This window comes from Mobula hypostoma, chromosome 9 (genome assembly GCF_963921235.1).
Source record: "Mobula hypostoma chromosome 9, sMobHyp1.1, whole genome shotgun sequence".
Taxonomy (NCBI): Eukaryota; Metazoa; Chordata; class Chondrichthyes; order Myliobatiformes; family Myliobatidae; genus Mobula; species Mobula hypostoma.
In genome coordinates, this window is record NC_086105.1 from 5,345,675 (window position 1) to 5,369,652 (window position 23,978).

Genomic DNA, 23,978 nt, shown 5'->3' on the forward strand with positions numbered 1-23,978 from the left:
TGCCAGAGGAAGTGGCTGAGGATTTCATGTGGGCCAAAAGCAGGGAGATAGGACCAGATCAGACAGGCATGTTGGTCAATATAGACCATTTGGGCTGAAGGGCGTGCTTCCAAGCTGCATGGCCCACAGAATCCGCAAGGGCCTTCAAACACCTGTTCACACTAAACCTACATTTTAACCTCCCCGCATTCCCAACAACTCCCCCTAGATTCAATCCCTCACCTACATGGCAGGGGCAAGTTACAGTGGCCAATTAACCCACCAACTTGCATGTCATTGGAATGTGAGAGGAAGCAGGAGCAGCTGAAGGAAATACCACAGGGAGAACATGCCAGTTCCACGGGTCAGGATGGAATCTGGATCTGTAAGACCTGGGTGGTGGGTACGAGAAACGAGCTGCCAGAGTAATCAGAATCAGGAGTAGGTTTAATATCACTGGGATACGTCGTGAAATTTGTTGTCTTTGTGGCAGCAGTACAGTGCAATACATAATAATAAAAACTGTAAATTACAGTAAAAAGTATATATATATTTAAAAGATTAAATGAAATAAGTAGTGCAAAAAGAGAAATAAAAAAAGTAATGAGGTAGTGTGCATGAGTTCAATGTCCATTCAGAAATCTGATGGCAGAGGGGAAGGAACTATTCCAGAATCATTGAGTGTGTATTTTCAGGCTCTTTTCTGATGGTAGCAGTCAGACAACGGCACGTCCTAGTGACTGAGATGTTGAGAAGTTCTTATGGCCCTGACACACTCGCTTGGATAGACATTTAGCCAGCCTGACCAGTTGGGCTGAACGAGCTGTTTCCAAGCTGTATGAGCCTATGGCCCAGTCGTCATTGTCCCAAAATTCTCACGTTGTCCAAACAACCTTCACCTCCAATAAAGTGTGACACACACAAAATGCTGGAAGAACTCAGCAGGTCAGTCAGCAACTATGGAAAGGAATAAAGAGTCGTCATGTCAGACCAAGACCCTTCATCAGGACTCCTGACCTGAAACAATAACTCTATTCCTTTCCATAGATGCTGCCTGACCTGCTGAGTTCCTCCAGCATTTTGTGTGCGTTGCTCCGGATTTCCAGCATCTGCAGAGTCCCTTGTCTTTCTGATCTGCTGCTCCAGAGACAGGGATTTTTGAAGAGTGCTACTGTTACAATCCTGAACGTACAGCTGCACAGAAATTCTCACGAGTAGCAACACAGACTTAGCCCACTTATTTGTTTTGTTTCAGTGACTTTCCTGGAGGGACATATAATCCAGACGAGTAGAGAAAGCCATCTTCTCTTCCTCTAGATAACACCATCTTTTACACCCAGCTGTGAGATCGAGTAAGGTCTTAGTTTGGCATTCTGTCAGGAAGGCGGCACTGTTGAGGGTGTCGATCTCCTGTAGCACTACACTGGCAGCCTCAGCCAGTGTTCTGGGCCATAACCTCCAATGCTATTGCTTCGTCCAGCCCTCCAGTTGTCCATCTAAACATTGCTGCCCAACTGAGAACGTGCTCCACAAGAACCCAGGACTATGTCTGTTGCAGAGCCTCTCCGCCCACCACAAGAGGTGGGATTTCCCCGTGGTCACCCATTTTAAGTCCATTTTCCATTCCCATTCCAACATGTTGATCCATGGCCTCCTCTACCTCCATAATGAGGCTATTTTCAGGTTGGAGGACCAGCACTTGAGTAGCCTCCAACTTGACTGCATGAACATCGATTTCTCAAACTTCTGGTAATTTCTTCACCCCTCTCTTCTTTGATTCTCCATCCTGGGCCCCTCTTAGCCCTTCCCTTCTCCTTACCTATCACCTTGCTGCAGTTTAGAAGGTTGAGGAGGATACTCGTTGAAGTCTATTTAATATTGAAAGGCCTAGATAGAGTGGACATGGCAAGGATATTTCCTACAGTGGGGGAGTGCAGGACCAGAGGGCACAGCCTCAGGTTAGAAGGGCATCCCTTCAGAAAAGAGATAAAGGGGAATTTCTTTAGCCAAAGAGCAGGGAATCTGTGGAATCTACTGCCACAGCTGGCCATGGAGGCCAAGTCATTGGGTGTATTTCAGGCAGAGGCTGATAGGTTCTCCATTAGCAGGGTGTCAAAGGCTCTGGGGAGAAGGAAGGAGAATGGGGTTGAGAAAGATAATGAATCAAGCATGATGGAATGGCAGAACAGACTCAATGGACCGAATTGCCTAATTCTGCTCCTATGTTTTACAGTCATAGTCTCCCTGGTGCCCCTCTTCCTTCCCTTTTGCCCAGGGCCCATCATCTTCTCTTATCAGATTCCTTCTTCTTCAGCCCTTTACATTTTCCACCTATCACCTCCCAGCTTCTCACTTCATTCCCCTTCCCCTACCCATCCACCTTCCCTCTCAGCTGGCCTCACCTGTCACCTGGCAGCTAGTCTTCCCCTCACCCCCACCTTCTTATTCAGGCTCTGGTCCACTTTCTTTCCAGTCCTGATGAAGGGTCTTGGCCCAAAATGTCAACCGTATATTCCCCTCCATAGATGCTGCATGACCAGTTGAGTTACTCCAGCACTGTATGTATATTGCTCTGGATTTAAACCATCTGCAGATCCTCTTGTGTCTATGAGAAAACCAAAGCTTCTGCCAGGATTAAAAGTCCAAAATAGAATCTCTTATTTAGTCTGAAGCGTCTCTCCATAGAGCATTAAAATGCACAAGTGTTCCTGCAAGATACTGGCATTCTGAGTCATAGAGCGCAAGTATATGGGAGCTAAAAACAAGGCCACGTTCGCAATTCTTCCAGCACTGATTAGAAGCATGGGACAGCAATTATTCAAAACCACAAAAGCAATTAGTACTTGCTTTCAAAAATAATTTGAAATGCTGTTGTAATGTGGACCATCTTGCAATCCCATTTATTGAAATTGAGAGCAAAATTTAGCTTCTATAGGCAAGCTCACATCTCTCAGAATCGAATGCTGGTGTGGTCTGTCACAAGATTAATAGAAATTCTTCTGACAACATGATTTACATTGAAACTTTCACAGTTGTCCATCAAATATTTAAAGATCTTTAAAGATTAGCTTTATTTGTCAAATGTACCTCGAGACATCGAAGCATACAGTGAAATTCACCGTTAGCGTCGATGACCAGCACAGTCTGAGGATGAGCTGGCAGACAGCCTGGATGTGTCTTCCCGCTTCCGGCACCAACATATCATACCCACAACTTACTCACCCTAACCCATGTGTCTTTGGAGTGTGGGAGGAAACCAGAGAACCCGGAGGAAATCCACGTGGTCACGGGGCAGCCTCCTTACAGACCGTGGCAGGACTTGAACCCCGATCCCTAGCACTCTAGTAGTGTTACAGTATCTGCTATGCATTGTGCTGCCCTCCAAAGGTTACCAGCAATGGTGGGAACAGTGTGTTCCACATACTAACCACTCTCTGTGTGAAGAACTTTACCCTCATATCCTCTTTAAATTCATTAAACTTATACCCTCATATTTTTAATACTCCTACCATGGGAAAAAGATGTTGACTATCTATCCTATCTACCTCTCTCATCCTTTTACACACAGTACTGTGCAAAAGTCTTAGGCACATATATATAGCTAGGATGGGAAGACTTTTGAACAGTACTGTATTAGTCAACGTGGAGCAAACAGCGCGTTTGTAAATCTGACGGGAGCAAAGGATGTTGGGAATGGTGAGGGTGGAGTGCTGCGGGAGGGATGTGGGACAAGTGGCAGAAAAGGAATGCCGGGGTGGGGGATGGTGCAGATGTAGACACACCCACTCCTGAGACACTAGGCAGGTCATTTGATTTCAAACACTTGGTTTGTTGATCATTACAGAAAGTCTTTCTGGTGGTTCCCACTCCCTCCCCTCTCCCTCCCCTCTCCCTTCCCCTTTTCCCATCCATGAGTCCCCTCTCCCTGCCTCCTTCCCACTGTCAGTCCACAACAGAGACCCCTCTCGGAATCAGGTTTATCTTCACTCACATGTGTCATGAGATCTTTTTCTTTTTACGGCAGCAGTACAGTGCAATACATAAAATTACTACAGTACTCTGCAAAAGCCTTGGGCCCCTGGCTGTATACAGTCTATGTGCCTCAGAGTTTTGCACTGTACTGTACATCTATTAGGTCACCACTCAGCCTTCTTCATGTCAGAGAAAACAAGCCCAGCCTCTCCAATATCTTCCCACAACTTTAGTCTTCCCATCCTGGTGAATCAACAACAGACTGTATCAAAAACAAGAGAAAATCAGCAGATGCTGGAGATCTAAAGCAACACACACACAGTACTGGAGGAACCCAGCAGGTCAGGCAGCGTCAGTCTGTTGACCCCAACAGATTTATCAGCACTGAATCTGCTGGGTCATCTACTGTATCAGATGCTCCCGGGGTGGCTACCTGTATATCGGTGAGACTGATGTAGATTGGGAGATAGCGTTGTCGAGCATCTTTGCTCCATCTGCCACAAAATGTGGGATTTCTCGGTAGCCATCATTTCAGTTCAATTCTACTTCCCATTCCCATTCCCATTCTGACATGTCAGTCCATGGTTTCCTCTGCGGCTGCGATGGGGCCACACTCAGGTTAGAGGAGCAGCACCTGATATTCTGTCCAGATAGCCTCCAACATGGCGGTACGAAAACTAATTTCTCGAACTTCCGGTAATTGCACCCCTCCCTCCTTCACCACTCCCCATTCCTGCTTCCCTCTCTCACCTTATCTCCTTGCCTGGCCATCACTTCCCTCTGGTGCTCCTCCCCTTCCCTTTCTTCCATGATCTTCTGTCCTCACCTATCAGATTCCCCCTTCTTCAGCCCTTTATCTCTTTCAACAATCACTTCCCAGCTCTTTACTTCACCCCTCCACCTTTCCCAGATTCACCTATCACTTACCATCTTGTACTTCCTCTTCCCTTCCCCCCACCTGCTTACTCGGACTTCTCCTCTTCCTTTCCAGTCCTGATGAAGGCTCTCATTTCCAGACATCAACTATTACCTCTTTTCTATATATCCTGTCTGGCCTGCAGAGTTTCTCCAGCATTCTGTGTGTGTTGCAACAGATTGTATCATCCTGGTTAAGACTACAGGGCGAATTTACTGTATTTAAGAAGAATAGGATTATACTAAAGAATTTCAAATGCATCTTTCTTTGAAATGTTAATATAAGGTAGAATTTCACAGGATGACCCAGTAACATCATGGTTAGCATAATGCTCTACTGTGCCAGTGATCACCAATCAAGATCTGTTCCTCCGCCACTGCCTGTAAGGAGTTTGCACGTTCTCCCCGTGCTCCGGGTGCTCCAGTTTCCTCCCATGTTCCAAGCACATACAGGCTAGTGTTAGTAAGCTGCGGACATGCTGCGTTGGCACTGAAAGTACGGTATGCCCCCAGCATATCCTCAGACTGTGTTGGTTGTTGAGGCACATGACATCTGTTTTGATGGACAGCTGACAAATAAAGCTACTCTTTAATCTCTGTTTTATGCAAAAAAACACAAATTAAAAAAATCACCTTCAAAATTTGAAATATTAAGACATGATTTTCATTTTTTTTTATTTTCTCAGTTTCCCAAGTCGTCCTATGAGATATTGGCAATATTTACAACAGAATATTGGACAGAGTGCTAGCCTTACCCAACCCTGTCTCTGAAGAGCAATTCAGAATGGCCACTTTGAATGCTTTCCCAAGAATGTGTGACCACAAGACCATAAGACATAGGAGCAGAGTTAGGCCATCTGGCCCATCGAGTCTGCTCTGCCATTCAATCATGGCTGATCCTTTTTTCCTCCTCAACCCCAGTACCCGGCCTTCTCCCTGTAACCTTCGATGTCATGTCCAATCAAGAACCTATCAATCTCTGCCTTAAATACGCCAAACAACTTGGCCTCCACAGCTGCACGTGGCAATAAATTCCACAAATTCACCACTCTTTGGCGAAAGAAATTTCTTTGCACCTCTGGTTTGAAAGAGTGCCTCTCTATCCTGAGGCTGTGCCCTCTTGTCCTAGACTCTCCCACCATGGGAAACATCCTTTCCACATCTACTCTGTCTAGGCCTTTCAACATTTGAAAGGTTTCAGTGAGATTCCCCCCTCATCCTTCTGAATTCCACTGAGTACAGACCCAGAGCCATCAAACATTCCTCGTATGATAACCCTTTCAATCCTGGAATCATCCTTGTGAACCTCCTCTGGACCCTCTCCAACACCAGCACATCTTTTCTAAGATGAGGGGCCAAAACTGTTCACAATACTCAAAGTGAGGCCTCACCAGTGCCTTATAAAGCCTCAGCATCACATCCCTGCTCTTGTATTCTAGACCTCTTGAAATGAATGCTAACATTGCATTTGCCTTCCTCACCACTGACTCAACCAGCAAGTTAACCTTTAGATTGTTCTGCACAAGGAATCCCAAATCCTTTTGTGTCCCAGATTTTTGGATTTTCTCCCCATTTAGAAAATAGTCTACACATTTATTTCTACTACCAAAATGCATGACCATGCATTTTCCAACATTGTATTTCATTTGCCACTTTCTTGCCCATTCTTCTGCATCCTACCTGTTTCCTCAACACTACCTGCCCCTCCACCGATCTTCGTATCATCTGCAAACTTGGCAACAAAGCCATCTATTCCATCATCTAAATCATAGATATACAGCATAAAAAGAAGTGGTCCTTACACTGACCCCTGCGGCAGCCAACCAAGAAAGGATCCCTTTATTCCCACTTGCTGCCTCCTACCAATCAGCCAATGCTCTAACCCATAAATAAACACAACACATTATAAGCTCAGCACATTCAAACCACAATTTGGGGACAAGTTGAGTCTCAGATGGTCACAGCATAGAGGGAGGCTATTTGGCCTATTGAGTCTGTACAAACTCGTTGTAGAAGCATTCTAGCTGTTCCTGTATATCTCCACATCCCCGCTCTCTCTCCGCACCCTGCATTATTTTCTCTTTCAGTTACTTTTCCATCTTTCTTCATGCTCTCTCCTCACTGCTTCCATCAGGAAGGAGATACAGGAGCCTTAGTTACCACACCACCTGGTTCAGGAACAGTTATTACCTTACAACTATCAGATCCCTGAACCAACATGGATAACTTCACTCACCTCAGCTCTGAACTGATTCACATTTAAGGACTCCTTACCATAACACCATAAGACACAGAAGTTAGGGTCGCCAGCCCATTGAGTTTTCTCTGTCATTCCATCATGGCTGATTTATTATCCCTCTCAACCCCTTTTACAACTCAAGCTCTCAGTTTTTTTTGCACAATTTGTACTCTTTTGCACCTTGGTTGTTTATCAATCTTTGCTTATGTATTATTTTTTGTTAATTCTATTGCATTTCTTTATATTTCTGTAAATGCCCACAAGAAAATTAATCTCAAGATAGTAAATGGTATTTTGATAATACATGTCACTTTGACTGTGACTTTGACTTTAAAGATGACAACCAAATCATCCCACAGACGCGATGCACTGCTGGGTTAAAGGAAGTTTCTCTTCTTTTCATCCTTGGTTCATTTGCCAGTCCCCTTCATTCCATATCCCCTACTTCCTGACTATGTCTCCTCTCTGTACGTATGTACAATGGTATATGAATAAGGGCAGCACACTCGTAGAGCAAGAGCGGAATGGTAGGATAACGTAACGCTTTACAGTGCCAGTGACCCGAATCAACTATATGGTTGATCCTTGATCATTTATCCTTTGAAATCCTTAACTGTTCAAGGATGCGCCTCATTTCTACCCAATAATTCCCCTGACAACCTTTGGTCACAGCAGTGTAAGAATTAATGGGATCAGAAAAGACTCTTGCAGCATGGTGGCATAGCGGTTTGCGGAACTCTTTACAGGGACAGCGATCAGAAGGTCAGGTTTCATGATGAAATGCCAGAGCATACTCGTTGGGCTGAATGGCCAGCTTCTGTTCCTATGTCTTATGGTCAATTCCCACTGCTGTCCGTGCCTTCTCCTAGTTACTATGTGGGTTTTCTTCGGAAACTCTGGTTTCCTCGCACACCCCTAAGATGCACAAGTGTTAGGCACATATAAACAGTATAAGCTCGGGTGCTGAAGCCCTTTTAACAGTACTGTACTTGTCAACATGAAGCGGAGAGCGATTTGTAAATCTGGCCGGAGCAAAGGATGTTGGGAATGGCGATGGTGGACCACTGCAGGAGAGATGTAGGACAGGTGGCAAAGAAAGAGTGTCAGGAGTAACAGGGGCAGGAGTTGGTGTGAGACACCTCATTTGATTCCAAACATTTGGTTTATTATCATTACAGAATGTCTCACTGGTGCTTCCTGCTCACTTCCCTTTTTTCCAACCATGATTCCTCTCTCCCTGCCCCCTTCCCACTCTCAGTCCACAATAGAGACCCATATCACAATTAGGTCTACCATCACTCAATTATGTCATAATTTTTTTTGCAGTAGCAGTACAATGCAATACATAAAATTAATACAGTGCTGTGCAAAACTTTAAGCACCCTATGTGCCAAACAGGTATGGGTTAGGGTTAGGAATTGTGGTCATGCTAAATTGGCATCGGAATCGTTGAGACACTCGTGGGCTGTTCTCAGCACATTCTCAGACTGTGGTAGTCATTGACACAAAATGACGCATTCTGAGCCTACTTCTTCCTCAAGGACTCTTCCACCCCCACCGATGACCCCTTCTCCCGTCTTCAACCCTCCTCCTCTTCATGGACACCCCGCTCTGGTCTTCTGCCTGCTCTGGATCTCTTTATTGCCAACTGCCGACGGGACATCAACCGTCTCAACTTCACCGCACCTTGTCCCCATTCCAACCTCACTCCTTCAGAACGCTCTGCTCTCCACTCCCTCCGCACTAATCCTAACCTTATTATTAAACCTGCCGATAAGGGGGGTGCTGTTGTAGTCTGGCGTACTGACCTCTACCTTGCCGAGGCACAGCGACAACTCGGGGATACCTCCTCTTATTTACCCCTCGATCATGACCCCACTAAGGAGCACCAGGCCATTGTCTCCCACACCATCACTGACTTCATTCACTCAGGGGATCTCCCATCCACTGCTACCAACCTTATAGTTCCCAGACCTTGCACTTCCCGTTTCTACCTCCTACCCAAGATCCACAAACCTGCCTGTCCTGGCTGACCTATTGTCTCAGCTTGCTCCTGCCCCACCGAACTCATTTCTGCATACCTCGACACGGTTTTATCACCCCTTGTTCAATCCCTTCCTACCTATGTTCGTGACACTTCTCACGCTCTTAAACTTTTCGATGATTTTAAATTCCCTGACCCCCACCGCTTTATTTTCACCATGGATGGTCGGTCCCTATATACTTCCATCCCCCATCAGGAAGGTCTCAAAGCTCTACGCTTCTTTTTGGATTCCAGACCTAATCAGTTCCCCTCTACCACCACTCTGCTCCGTCTAGCGGAATTAGTCCTTACTCTTAATAATTTCTCCTTTGGCTCCTCCTACTTCCTCCAAACTAAAGGTGTAGCTATGGGCACCCGTATAGGTCCTAGCTATGCCTGCCTTTTTGTTGGCTTTGTGGAACAATCTATGTTCCGTACCTATTCTGGTATCTGTTCCCCTCGTTTCCTTCGCTACATCGACGACTGCATTGGCACTGCTTCCTGCACACATGCTGAGCTTGTTGACTTCATTAGCTTTGCCTCCAACTTTCACCCTGCCCTCAAGTTTACCTGGTCCATTTCCGACACCTCCCTCCCCTTTCTAGATCTTTCTGTCTCTGTCTCTGGAGACAGCTTATCCACTGATGTCTACTATAAGCCTACTGACTCTCACAGCTATCTGGACTATTCCTCTTCTCACCCCGACTCTTGCAAAAACGCCGTCCCCTTCTCGCAATTCCTCCGTCTCCGCCGCATCTGCTCTCAGGATGAGGCTTTTCATTCCAGGACTAGGGAGATGTCCTCCTTTTTTAAAGAAAGGGGCTTCCCTTCCTCCACTATCAACTCTGCTCTTAAACGCATCTCCCCCGTTTCACGTACATCTGCTCTCACTCCATCCTCCCGCCACCCCACTAGGAATAGGGTTCCCCTGGTCCTCACCTACCACGCCACCAGCCTCTGGGTCCAACATATTATTCTCTGTAACTTCCGCCACCTCCAACGGGATCCCACCACTAAGCACATCTTTCCCTCCCCCCCTCTCTCTGCATTCCGCAGGGATCGCTCCCTACACAACTCCCTTGTCCATTCGTACCCCCCATCCCTCCCCACTGATCTCCCTCCTGGCACTTATCCTTGTAAGTGGAACAAGTGCTACATATACCCTTACACTTCCTCCCTTACCACCATTCAGGGCCCCAGACAGTCCTTCCAGGTGAGGCGACACTTCACCTGTGAGTCGGCTGGGGTGATATACTGCGTCCGGTGCTCCCGATGTGGCCTTTTACATATTGGTGAGACCCGACGCAGACTGGGAGACCGCTTTGCTGAACACCTACGCTCTGTCCGCCAGAGAAAGCAGGATCTCCCAGTGGCCACACATTTTAATTCCACACCCCATTCCCATTCTGACATGTCTATCCACGGCCTCCTCTACTCTAAAGATGAAGCCACACTCAAGTTGGAGGAACAACACCTTATATTCCGTCTGGGTAGCCTCCAACCTGATGGCAGGAACATTGACTTCTCTAACTTCCACTAATGCCCCACCTCCCCCTCGTACCCCGTCCGTTATTTATTTTTATACACACATTCTTTCTCTCTCTCTCCTTTTTCTCCCTCTGTTCCTCTGAATATACCCCTTGCCCATCCTCTGGGTCCCCCCCCCAACTGTCTTTCTTCCCGGACCTCCTGTCTCATGATCCTCTCGTATCCCCTTTGCCAATCACCTGTCCAGCTCTTGGCTCCATCCCTCCCCCTCCTGTCTTCTCCTATCATTTTGGATCTCCCCCTCCCCCTTTTAAATCTCTTACTAGCTCTTCCTTCAGTTAGTCCTGACGAAGGGTCTCGGCCTGAAACGTCGACTGTACCTCTTCCTAGAGATGCTGCCTGGCCTGCTGTGTTCACCAGCATTTTTTGTGTGTGCCACTTTTTTAATGGAATTTTTCTAATAATCCTCTTCTTCAGCCTCTCCAAAATCCTCTTTCCACCTTCCTTTCCAATCCTGATGAAGGGTCCTGGCCTTATTCATTTCCATAGATGCTGCCTGACCTGCTGAGTTCTTCCAGCATTTTGTGTGTGTTGCCCTGGATTTCCAGCATCTCTTATGTCTCCAAATTCTTTACATAGTTCCAAATGTCTGGTGCCCGGAATGTTTTATAAAGATTCTTTATAAATGTTCTTATAAAGTAATCAATTATTTCCTCATATGTTTACTTATTTATTTTACTGAGATACACTGCCGAACAATTTATTTATTTACTGAGATATGGTGCCTTTCGGCCCTTCGAACAATTCTGCCCAGCAACTCACCCGTTTAACCCTAGCCTAATGACAGGACAATTTACAATGGCCAATTAACCTACCAACCGATATGTCTTTGGACTGTGGGAGGAAACCAGAGCACCCGGAGGGAACCCACATGCACATGCAAGCATTTTACCGAATTGAACTCCAAACTGTAACAATGTCGCATTGACTGCTGTGTTACAGTGGCAGCCTATATATACTTATATTTATAATACTCACAATACCACAGTCTTTTGACCCACTTGTCCAAGCTGCCTTGCCTTGTCACTTTCAACAAATTTCAATGGATCTTTTCTCTCTGGAGCAAACGAGGATGAGGTGACTTGATGGCGGTGTACAAGATAATGACAGGCATAGATCAAGTGGACAGCCAGAGACTTTTTCCTAGGGCAGAAATACCTAGAACATCATCATCATCATCATCGCTATGTGCCGTGTCGTATGACGTGGATGATCATGGTTTTCAATCTATCCACGACCCTGACTGTTCTTGGCAAGTTTTTCTACAGGAGTGGTTTGCCATTGCCTTCTTCTGGGCAGCATCCTTAGACGATGTATGACCCCAGTCATTCATCGCCAATACTCTTCAGAGATTGTCTGCCTGGCGTCAGTGGTCGCATAACCAGGACTTGTAATTGCACCAGCTGCTCACACAACCATCCACCACCTGCTCCCGTGGATTCACGTGACCCTGATCCGGGGGTGGGGGGCAGTAAGCAGGTGATACACCTTGCCCAAGGGTGACCTGCAGGCTAGTGGAGGGAAGAAGCACCTTACACCACCTTTGGTAGAGACGTATCTCCATCCCGCCATCCAATGGCTTATGCGAGGGGGCATAAGTTTAAAGTGATTGGAGAAAAGTATAGGGGGATGTCAGAGAAGGGTTTTCTACTCAGAGTATGGTACTCATTGCGAGGGTGCTGGTAGAGGCAGATACAGTTAAGCACATTTAAGAGACTCTTAGATACCCCCAAACCCTCCTGCTCCTGTCCCCTTGAATATAGTGCTCTCGACAGAAAACAGTGGTCATACTGCTCTGACACAATAGGAATACTGTCTTTAAAGTCCTTCGGCAAGACTAAGATCTGTTCACAGTGATCTCGAGACTCTCCCTGGCATCTCCTCATTCCTGACTTTAAGCGGATTCAGCCCTTGGAAGGAACCTTAGTTCCAGAGCCAAGAATGGTTCTGCAGGATGGCTGGATCTGTGACTTTTTCCCCCGTAAGTGAGATCTGTTGAAAACCTGCCAGAAAGGTCCTCTGCTATCGAAGACAGGGATCCTGGCCGAGGGGCAATGATTCAGGAAACACCATGGAGTTCCTGTACCTTTTCAGTCCCAACAAAGCCTTCCCCATTCCTTCTCTCCAATAACCACGGCAGTAAAACACAGCGCTTTTCAAAAGCAAATGTAGGGGAAAAAAATCAATTGTCTTTAATTAAGTTCTTCCCGAGAGAGACTAGGCATTGTGGCCCAGTCGAGATTATCGAAGGTCAGAAGCCTCACAATGAGAGTCTGACCTCTAAACAAAGTGTAAATGGTAGAGTAACCCTGCTGCCCGGGCTGGCGTTACACATTTGCCCTTTCTCCTTTCAGCTTTAACCTGATTCCAATCAGCACTGTGGGTACATGTGGGTGGGGGAGGGAGGGGAGGTTGAATAAATGTTATGTTACTGATCCTTGAACTGGCCCCGAAAGGGGCTTAAACCAAAAAGAGAAAGCACAAAAAGGGAGGGTGTGCTCGCTGAATAACTCGCCTACAATGGCCGCAGCCTCCTTCACGACCATAAATAACTGAACAACCAGTTAGTATTCATTTCAAAGACTTACAGATGTGTCCTAGAGATCCTTGTTTCACTGTCATATCCTTCCACACACACACACACACACTCACCCCCCACCACACACACACACACACACACACACACTCACCCCCCACCACACACACACACACACACGCACACACACACACACACACACTCACCCACACACACACTCACACGCACACACTCACTCACACATACATACACACAGGTGTGCACACACACACTCACCCACACACTCTCTCTCACACACACACTCTCTCTCTCTCTCTCTCACACACACACACACACACACTCACCCACACACACACACAGGTGCACAAACACACACACACACACGGGTCAGTGACAGAGAATCACTTCCTACAGTATCACCACTCCACGTACCTTGGACAGGCAAATGTTTGCTGAGCTGTGGCTGGGCCATTGAAGACATTTCGCATGTGTGGCATGCAGGGGTGGCTTCACGTGCCGTCTCTGGTAGAGCCAGGTCTTCTTTCTCCCCAGACCCAGACCCAGGAGGTGCTGGGAGTTATCCCGGACACACAGAGGAACTCTTCCCTTCTTAGTTTGAGAACAGTCTCTGGGTGCCCACTGGTGCAGTGGGCGTGGTGGACATCCGAAGTCATATGGTCTCATCTCTATTCCCAGGCAGGTGGGCAGCAGACGTTAGCAGAGATGTTGAAGAGGGATAGGAGATCAGGAACTGACTCAGTCAAAGCCATTCGAGTGGACATCGAGTCCTCACCCACAGAGTACTGAAATGCCTGTGGTTTGCATTCTTAGGTCAGTCTGTGAATGTTAAACTGGGGAGGAATGCAGAGGGTTGACAACGGTCACGGGGCAGTAATCCAACCATTGCAAAACGTAACACATGAATACACTTCATTTCAGAAACAAAAGTACAGTTTCAAATGTATTGTTGGTGAGAAGTGTAGAGGAAATGACAGGATAAATACACTCAGGGGCCATTTTATTAGGTACCTCCTATACCTAGTAGTTGTCACTGAGTGTATGATTGTGTCTTCTGCTGCTGTAGCCCATCCATTTCAAAGTTCAACATGTTGTACGTTCAGCGATGCTCTTCTGCAAACTACTGTTGTAACGTGTGGTTGTTTGACTTACTATCACCTTCCTGTCAGCTTGAACCAGTCCGGCCATTCTCATCTGACCTCTCTCATTAACAAGACATTTTCACCCACAGAAATGCCGATCACTGGATTTTTTTGCTTGTTTTTCACACCATTCTCTGTGAGCTCTAGAGAGTGTTGTGTATGAAAATTAGATTATGAGGACACGCAGTCCTCTTTTATTGTCATTTAATAATGCATGCATTAAGAAATGATACAATGTTTTTCCAGAATGATATCACAGAGACACATGACAAACCAAGACTGAAAAACTGACAAAAACCACATAATTATAACATATAGTTACAACAGTGCAAAGCAATGCCGTAATTTGATAAAGAGCAGACCATGGGCATGGTAAAATCACAGAGTCTCTCGAAAGTCCCATCATCTCACGCAGACGGTGAACCTCCAGCACCGCAAACTTGTCGATGCAGCATCCCAGAAGCATCCGACCACAGTCCGACTCCGAGTCCGTCTGAAAACTCCGAGCCTCCGACCAGCTCCCCGACACCGATGCATCGAGCACCATCTCTGCCGAGCATTTCGACCCCAGCCCCGGCAACAGGGGATATGCAAGGCCGAGGATTTGTGGCCTTCCCTCCAGAGATTCTCAATCACGCAGTAGCAGTGGCAACGAAGCAAGCATTTCAGAAGTTACTCCAGGTGTTCCTCCGTGCTTCTTCACGTCTGTCTCTATCAAATCAGGATTGTGCACGGCATCCTACTTCACAGATACGAAATCCCGGGAGATCAGCAGTTTCTGAGGTACTCAAACCATCCTTTTTGGCACCAACAATCATTCCATGGTCAAAGTCACTTTTTAGATCACATTTCTTCCCCCATTCCAATGTTTGTTCTGAACGTCTGCATGCTTTTATGCATTGAGTTGCTGCCACGATTGGCTGATTAGATATTTGCATAAATGAGCAGGTGTACAGGTGTACCTAATAAAGTGGCCACTGGAGCCAGTGGGAAGTGTAGACAAAGTCCATGGAGGGGTGGCTGGTTTCTGTGATGTACAGAGACCTGTCAACAACTCTCTGCACTTTCTTTTGGTCATGTGCTGAGCAGTTCCCGTACCAAGCTGTTATGCATCCAGATAGGTGCATCCATAACAATTGGTGAAGATCAACAGGGACTTGCCAAATTTGTTTAGCCTCCAGAGGAAATAGAGGCGTTGGTGAGCTCTCATCGCAGTCATTCATGGTTAGTGTTATGAATATGAGGTTATTATTTAATCATTTGAATGTAAGTTCCTCAGCTGTAGTGGCGGGTTTCGAACATGTCTCAGGATCAATGGTCAAAAGCTCTGACTGCTCATCCATAACGTAGATGTCACGCCCTGTACTCTTGCGGTAAATTATAGAGTCATAGTGCACAGAAACAGGCCCTTAAGCCCATTTCTCTATCCAAATGTTTTCCTGCCTGGTCCCATTGACCCACTCTCAGACCACACCCTCCATGCCCATCCCATCAACGTACTTATCCAAATTTCTCTTAACTGTTGAAATTGAATCTGTATCCACCACTTCCACTGGCAGCTCATTCCACACTCTGAGTGAAGAAGTTCCCCCTCAGCTTCCCCTTAAATGCTTCACCTTTCACCCTTAATCTGTAGCCTTTAGTTCTGGTTTCACCCAACATCAACAGGAAAAGCCTATTGGCATTTACCCGATCTATACCCCTCATAATTGTGTATACCACTGTCAGATCTCCATTCATTCTTTTACATTCCAGGGAATAAATTCCTAACCTTTCCCTATAACTCAGGTCCTCAAGTCCCGGCAGTATCTTGTAAATTTTCTCTGTACTCTTTCAATCTTATTGATATCTTTCCCATACCAGTTGACCAGAAATGCACACAAAACTCTAATTTAGACTTGACAACGTCTTATACAACTTCAACTTAACATCCCAACTCCTGTACTCAGTACTTTGATTTATGAAGGCCAATGTGCCAAAAGCTCTATTTACAACCGTATCTACTTGTGACGCCACATTCAATGAATTATGGATCTGTATTCCCAGATTCCTCTGCACTATCTTCGTTCCTTTACAGATGTGTCCATTCTTTTAACACGGAGACAGGAGATAGCTTAGAGGCATTTTTCAAATTGACACAGCTCATCCTGTGAGAAGGAGAAGGAAGATTCAGAGACAGTTCACTTAGATGTTACTCAGGGACTTGTACAGGAAAAGCAGATGGCAGTTAGTGTTACTGCCTCACAACTCCACCAGCCTAAGTTCAATTCCCATCTGTGGTGCTGTCTGTGTGGAGTTTGCATGCTCACCAAGTTGGAATGTTTGGAACTGGAATTGAAGTGGCACAGTAGTGTGAAACTTCACAACAGACTCCCACCACTGTCTGGAAAGAGTTTTACATAACAGTGTCAGTTTCCTCCTGGTGCTCTGGTTTCCTCCCACATTCCAAAGACATAGGGATAGAGTTTGTAAGTTGTGGGCATGCTATGCTGGTGCTGGGAAGCTTGGCAATACTTGTGGGCTGCCCAGCACAATCCTCGCTGATTGGATTTGATGCAAACAGCACATTTCTCTGTATATTTCGATGTACACATGTCAAATAAGGTGATCATGTTTCAGGAGCCCAAATAGTCCTTCCAGGTGAGGCAACACGTCACCTGCAAATCTGCTCCTGATGCGGCCTCCTCTACATTAGTGAAACCCGTTGTAAATTGTGGAACCGCTTCATCGAATATCTCCACTCCGTCTGCCAAAAAGTGTAACTCACTGGTGTGCAAACATTTCAATTCCAATTCCCATTCCCGTAGCCCCCTCTTGTGTTCTTCACCTCATAATCTGTCTGGGTAGCCTCCAACATGATAGCAGAAAAAAAATTTTCTCCTTCAGTAATTCTCTCCCCTCCTCCCTGTTCCTCTATTCCCTACTCTGACCTTTTACCTCTTCTCGTCTGCCTTTCACTTCCCCCTGGGTTCCCTCCTCCTTCCCTTTCCCCTACGGTCCACTCTCCTCTCCTAACAGGTTCCTTTCTCTCCAGCCCTTGACCTTTCCCACCCACCTGGCTTCACCTATCACCTTCTAGCTAACCTCTTTCCCCTCCCTCCCTACCTTTTTATTCTGGCATTTTCACCCTTCCTTCTCAGTCCCGTGGAAGGGTCTCAGCCTGAAATGTAAACCGTTTACTCATTTCCATACAAGCAGCCTGACCTCCTGGGTTCCTCCAGCATGCTGTGTGTGTTGCTTTGGATATCCAGCATCTGCAGAATCTCTCGCGTTTAAGGTCATCTTTCGTACATTATTGTCCCGTGCACCAAAATATGCTGAAAATCTTATCTTGCATAATTGTTCATATGGATCAGATCATTTTCACAGTAGAAGGTAAACAGGAACAATGCAGAATAACGTGTAACTACTACAGAGAAAGCACAGTGCAGGCAAACAATAAGGTGCAGGATAATAACAAGGTAGACTGTGAGGTCAAGAATCCATCTTATTATACTAGGGAACTATTTAATAGTCTTGCATGTGTGCGCCACAGAAGTGTAACAGTTAGCATGACGCTATTACATCATGGGGCATTCCAGAGTTCAGTCAGGGTTCACTTCCAGCGCTGTTCCGTAAGGAATCTCTGTACACCTTCCCTGTGACCGTGTGTGGTTTCTCCGGGGCGCTCCGGTTTCCCCCCACAGTCCGAAGATGTACTGGGTAGGTCAATTGGTCGTTGTAAATTGTCCCGTGATTAGGTTAGGGTTTGTCAGGGGTTGCTGGGGCAGCACGACTCGAAGGGCCAGAAGGGCCTACTCCACCCCGTATCGCTAAATTTATAAAAAAAATATAAAATAACAGTGGGGCAAAAGCAGTCCTTGAGCCTAGTGGTACGTGCTTTCAGGCTTTTGTTCCTGTTTGTCATTCTCATCCTCCTACACTCCGGGGAATAAACTCCTAGCCTATTCAGCCTCTCCCTATAACTCATGTCCTCAAGTCCTGGCAACATCCTTGTAAATTTTCACCGCACTCTTTCAATCTTATCAATTTCCTTCCTCTAGGTAGGCGACCAGAACCAAGAGACTTGAACCCAGAACCTCCTGAACTCCAGCTGACATGGATCACCATCCAAGGTATTCCCCCACTCTCCCCTGGTGGAACGAGGAACTCTGAATTCAGCTGGCTGATGTGCTGATGCCGTGGGTCAGGGGATAGTGCAGTTAATCGCACAAGTATAGATGTCAGACTGCAGTTATAATTGAATCATAGAGAGGTCCTGAGGTTAGTGGCTTTTGCTAGAAGTGGGGGAGGAGAGGGAAATCAGGGGATGCTTTTGAAAGAGCGATGAAACAGTCCGAACAAAATCCAGCACATTTCCAAGCCCTGGTGGAAGGGAGCTAGAGAGAGGGGGCCTCAACAACTAATCATTTGGCCTTTCTCCACCCACCTCCCAGAACATAATACATCTTGGCCGTTGCCACGGTACCAGAGCTCTCGATCAATATGTATGTTTTCCTTTCACGTCTGGTCACAGACATCCTCTTCTCTCCATGTCCGGACCGAGATTTTAAGGAAAATAAAAGAGAGAATTATATCAAGGATTGACTTATATTTAAACACCAAATGCCCACATAGTAGAGCCGAGTCCTGTGGTTGGTCAAGGGTCAATCCTGCAGCTATTGAGATGCTTTGGCTGATGAACCTTGAACTTTGGCATCTGGGGTCAAAGCCAAGACCTCTACAGAGTGTCCTTCGTCAAGAATTAACAAGTGTGACAGCGTCCTGTCCCTTCACTAGACGCTTAAACGGTGTAAACAGGGACATCTGGAATGAGACCTTTCAGCTCAACAGTTAAAAATGATCATGAATCAACAGTTGTATTCATAAATCTTCAGGACTAATTATATTAAAGGGGGAATCTAAGGAGGGCACTATGGAAACAGCACAACTTATCAGCCATTTCAATCAAATCATCAAGATAAGTATTTTCAGTCCGCGTCCTTTTTTTGGAGCATTTTTAAGTTCTGCTTGTTATCACAAACACTTCTCAATGGTAAATATTAACGAGCTCGCTCTTTTTAATTAAAATAAAGGGAGACTGCTAGGGCCCGCCGTAACCACTAGCAACACAGCAGCCAAATAATGCACGTCCTTTCATCGTCCAGAAGCCTCGAGCCTGGTGGCTGGAGTTATTCAGTCCTGCTCATTGGGGGATGCCAAGGCGTGAGGGTGGCAACGGGGTGCAAGGTGCCCAGCCTTGCCAACTAAAGCCACACGCCAGTCTCAGCAGGCCTATACAATGGAAGTGAGCCAGTCAGCGTGTAAAAATAAAAGGAAGAAAATTAAGACAAGCGAAGACTTAAAAGTGAATTTTAAGAATTGTATTTATATTAGAGTTTTGGAGTCATATAGCACGGAAACAGGCCATTCGGCCCATCTGTTCTATGGTAACTGCCTCACTGTATTGTTTTCTTTTAACTGTCCCAATCTAATTTTCTTCTAGAATGATCTCCATCCTCCGGTGGCCTGGAGACCACAGGAGACTGAGGCCTTCAGACACCAGAATCCAAATCAAATTTAATATCACCGGCATATGTTGTGAAATGTCGAGCAAGGTAAATGGTAAGGTAGTGTTCATGGGTTCAATGTCCATTCAGAAATTAGATGGCAGAGGGGAAGAAGCTGTTCCTGAATTGTTGAGTGTGTGCTTTCAGGGTCCTGTACCTCCTCCCTGATGGTAGCAATGAGAAGGGGGCATGGCCTAGGTGACTGGAGTCCTTAATGATGGATGCCGCCTTTTCGAAGTGCTCTGATTGCCTGAAAGTTCCTTTGAGGATCACCCACATGGGCTTGTTGTGTCTGGAGTCACACGCAGGCCATTACCCCTCAACCCCCTCAACCATCAGGCCCTTGAACCAGAGGGGATAACTTCACCCAACTTCACTCACTCCGACTCTGAGCTGTTCACGCAAACTACGGATTCACTTTTAAGGACTCAGTATCATCACATTTTCTCGATATTTATTGCTTATTTATTTATTATTACTTTTCTTTCCTTTTGTATTTGCACACTTTGTTGCCTTTAGCACACTGGTTGTCCGTCCTGGTGGGTACGGTCCTTGATTGATTCTATTGTGTTTCTTGGATTTATTGTGTATGCCCACAAGAAAATGAATCTCAGGGTTTTATATGGTGATACAGGTGTCCCCCGCTTTACGAACGTTCGCTTTACAAAACCTCACCATTACAAAAGACCTACATTAGTACCCTGTTTTCGCTTTCAGAAGGTCTTTTCACTGTTACGAAAAAAATTCAGTGCGCGATAAAAAATTCAGTACGCACCCCAAGCAGCCGCTCTTCCCGGATTCAGAATGGCATTCTCGCTAGCATTGCTTTAACACGAGCCTGTGAGCAGTCATTTGCAAGATGAGTTCTATGGTGTCGGAAAAGTCTGGATGAGCTCGTAAGGGTGTTACACTTAACGTAAAACTAGACATAATTAAGCGTTTCGATCGTGGTGAACGAAGCAAGGACAAAATGAGTCTGGCTTGTGGAAGCTGATGAAGATGATGTTGAAGAGGTTTTGGCATCCCATGACCAAGAACTGATAGATGAAGAGCTGATGCAATTGGAAGAGGAAAGGATAACAATCGAAACCGAATGAGTAATGATAAAGTACGACTTTAATTTTGAAAAGGTACGTAGGTTTAGGGGATATTTGCAAGATTCTTTGAGTCCTTACAAAGAACTGTATGATAGAAAAATGCGCGAGGCTCAGCAGTCAAGCAAGTCTTCCACATCAGCCACAGCAGAAGACGAACCTCGACCTTTGACATCGAGGCGAGCAGTCATAGGAGAAGATGAGCTGCCTGCCCTGATCAATGATGAGATGACACCCCCGTGTCCCACCACCCCAACACCCAGGCCGCAGACAGATACTGTACCAATTCGCGGAGAATGCAGCAGTAGCCGGGAGGCACACAGCACATCTTTAAGAAAAAAGCCGAAATAAGCATGCTAATTAATTAGGTGCCGCCCCACACGTAATTGTCGGCCCAGATCAGAGGCGATGCAATCGGCACTGATCTGGGCCGACAATTACGTGTTGGGCAGCACGTGATTAATTAGCATGTTTATTTCGGCTTTTTTCTTAAAGATGTGCTGGGTGCGTCCTGGCTACCACTGCACCCCTGCGTGCTTCGCGGCAATGTATCGGTTGGTGGCTCGGAGGGTGGGGGCCACTGCACCATCCAGCCTGCAACGACTCAGCCTAACACACCATCATCAGTGTACTTTGCGCTGTCCCGATTCCGGTAAGTGATACTACACTGTACATACATTATTTCTACTTTATATCGGCTGTGTATTTTTACGTGTTATTTGGTATGATTTGGCAGCTTCATAGTTTAAAGGTTACTGGAGAGCGCTTGCGCCGTGTTTTTGCCAGCAGCGCTTGCGTGAGATTTTCTGCCGACACAGCGCTTGCGTGAGATTTTCGCTACGGTGATCTGTGCCGGCAATGATTGTGGAAAAGTATTTCTACTTTATATAGGCTGTGTATTTATCATATCATTCCTGCTTTTACTATATGTTACTGTTATTTTAGGTTTTATGTGTTATTTGGCATGATTTGGTAGGTTATTTTTGGGTCTGCGAATGCTCACAAAATTTTCCCATATAAATAAATAGTAATTGCTTCTTCGCTTTACAACATTTCGACTTACAAACTGTTTCATAGGAACGCTCTACCTTTGGATGGGGGGCGGGGGGAACCTGTATATGTGCACTTTGATAGTAACTTTCACTACAGACCTGATTGCACTAATCCACTGTGCTCCTCAGACCTTTGCAGTCAACTGCCCCCAGAACCTACCACGCACTCACACACAGTTGGCAGAAGGAACGAGTTCTGATGATCCCCGGGTTCACAAATCGGTGAGTTTGGTGTTTGAAGCTTAGTCTTTGGTGTCCTGTCATGGGCGAATCCGAAGTTCGAGGCCTAATGCTTGGTGATCAGTGTGTGCTGGGATTAATGCTGGTACAGGCAATCAAGGCCCAGGGCTTGAATCTGAAGTACAGAGGTTGTGGCCTGGAGCTGAATCTGCAAATACCTCCTTGTAAATTACAGTGTAAATTAAACACAGTGCAAATTAAACTAAATGTCTTCTGCCACATCCCTCCATATTTATATGTCTATCTAACAGCCTTTAAATGCCACTATCATATCTACATCCACCGCCACCGTTCCTGGTACCCTCTGATCTCTATGGAAAAAAACTTGCCTTGCACATCCCCTTTAAATATTCCCCCCATCATCTGTTGGATCCGACTGCTTAATTCTTAGATTAGACTATTTAATTATTATTTTCTTTGCAGTTTAACAATTATTTATCTGCTTGTATTTTATAAACATACTTGCATGCAAATAACTGCTTACTATGCTTCCTAGTGACGATAGTCTGTATATGCAAGTTCAGTGTATCCCCTTGTGGTTATATTGGTATAATTCTGGAAAGTTCTCTTGGTGATGAATTATTTGAATAAGAGCTTTTTCTTTGGTTAACTCTCATATACAAATTTGAATGGAACTTTCTTTACCTGTGTACAATAAGAGAGCAGCCTCTTAGTCCCTTTAATCTTTTGACTCTCCCATTCTTCAACTATTAGACCTCTATCACTGTCTGTTTTCCGTTCTCTCTTTGTCCTATTAGCGCTTACTAATCATGAAGCAACAAGTTTTGTGCCTCTTTCCTGATTTCTGAAAGTACCTTGGATTAAACCATTAGAATCCAACACAACCAGATGGTCTGCATCCCAGAGTGCTTAAGGAAGTGGCCCAAGAAATAGTGGATGCATTAGTGATAATTTTTCAAAACTCGTTAGATTCTGGACTAGTTCCTGAGGATTGGAGGGTGGCTAATGTAACCCCACTTTTTAAAAAAGGAGGGAGAGAGAAACCGGGGAATTATAGGCCGGTTAGCCTAACGTCGGTGGTGGGGAAACTGCTGGAGTCAGTTATCAAGGATGTGATAACAGCACATTTGGAAAGCGGTGAAATGATCGGACAAAGTCAGCATGGATTTGTGAAAGGAAAATCATGTCTGACGAATCTCATAGAATTTTTTGAGGATGTAACTAGTAGAGTGGATAGGGGAGAACCAGTGGATGTGGTATATTTGGATTTTCAAAAGGCTTTTGACAAGGTCCCACATAGGAGATTAGTGTGCAAACTTAAAGCACACGGTATTGGGGGTAAGGTATTGGTGTGGGTGGAGAATTGGTTAGCAGACAGGAAGCAAAGAGTGGGAATAAACGGGACCTTTTCAGAATGGCAGGCGGTGACTAGTGGGGTACCGCAAGGCTCAGTGCTGGGACCCCAGTTGTTTACAATATATATTAATGACTTGGATGAGGGAATTAAATGCAGCATCTCCAAGTTTGCGGATGACACGAAGCTGGGTGGCAGTGTTAGCAGTGAGGAGGATGCTAAGAGGATGCAGGGTGACTTGGATAGGTTGGGTGAGTGGGCAAACTCATGGCAGATGCAATTTAATGTGGATAAATGTGAAGTTATCCACTTTGGTGGCAAAAATAGGAAAACAGATTATTATCTGAATGGTGGCC

At 45.7% G+C, this 23,978-nt stretch overlaps 1 protein-coding gene across 9 annotated transcripts in view; it reads right to left on the reverse strand.

Moving 5' to 3' along the window:
* The window catches only part of LOC134351471 (uncharacterized), a 191,333-nt gene extending 177,312 nt beyond the window's left edge, over nt 1–14,021 (reverse strand). For 7 of the 9 annotated variants that reach the window (XM_063057653.1, XM_063057657.1, XM_063057652.1 and 4 more), the window contains exon 1: nt 13,645–14,021. In XM_063057653.1, coding sequence (XP_062913723.1) covers nt 13,645–13,896 — 252 coding nt within the window. In that variant the 5' untranslated portion in view covers nt 13,897–14,021. The remainder of the gene's footprint in view (nt 1–13,644) is intronic. The other 2 variants (XM_063057661.1, XM_063057656.1) reach the window with 1 other exon arrangement.
* Nucleotides 14,022–23,978: the final 9,957 nt, after the last annotated feature.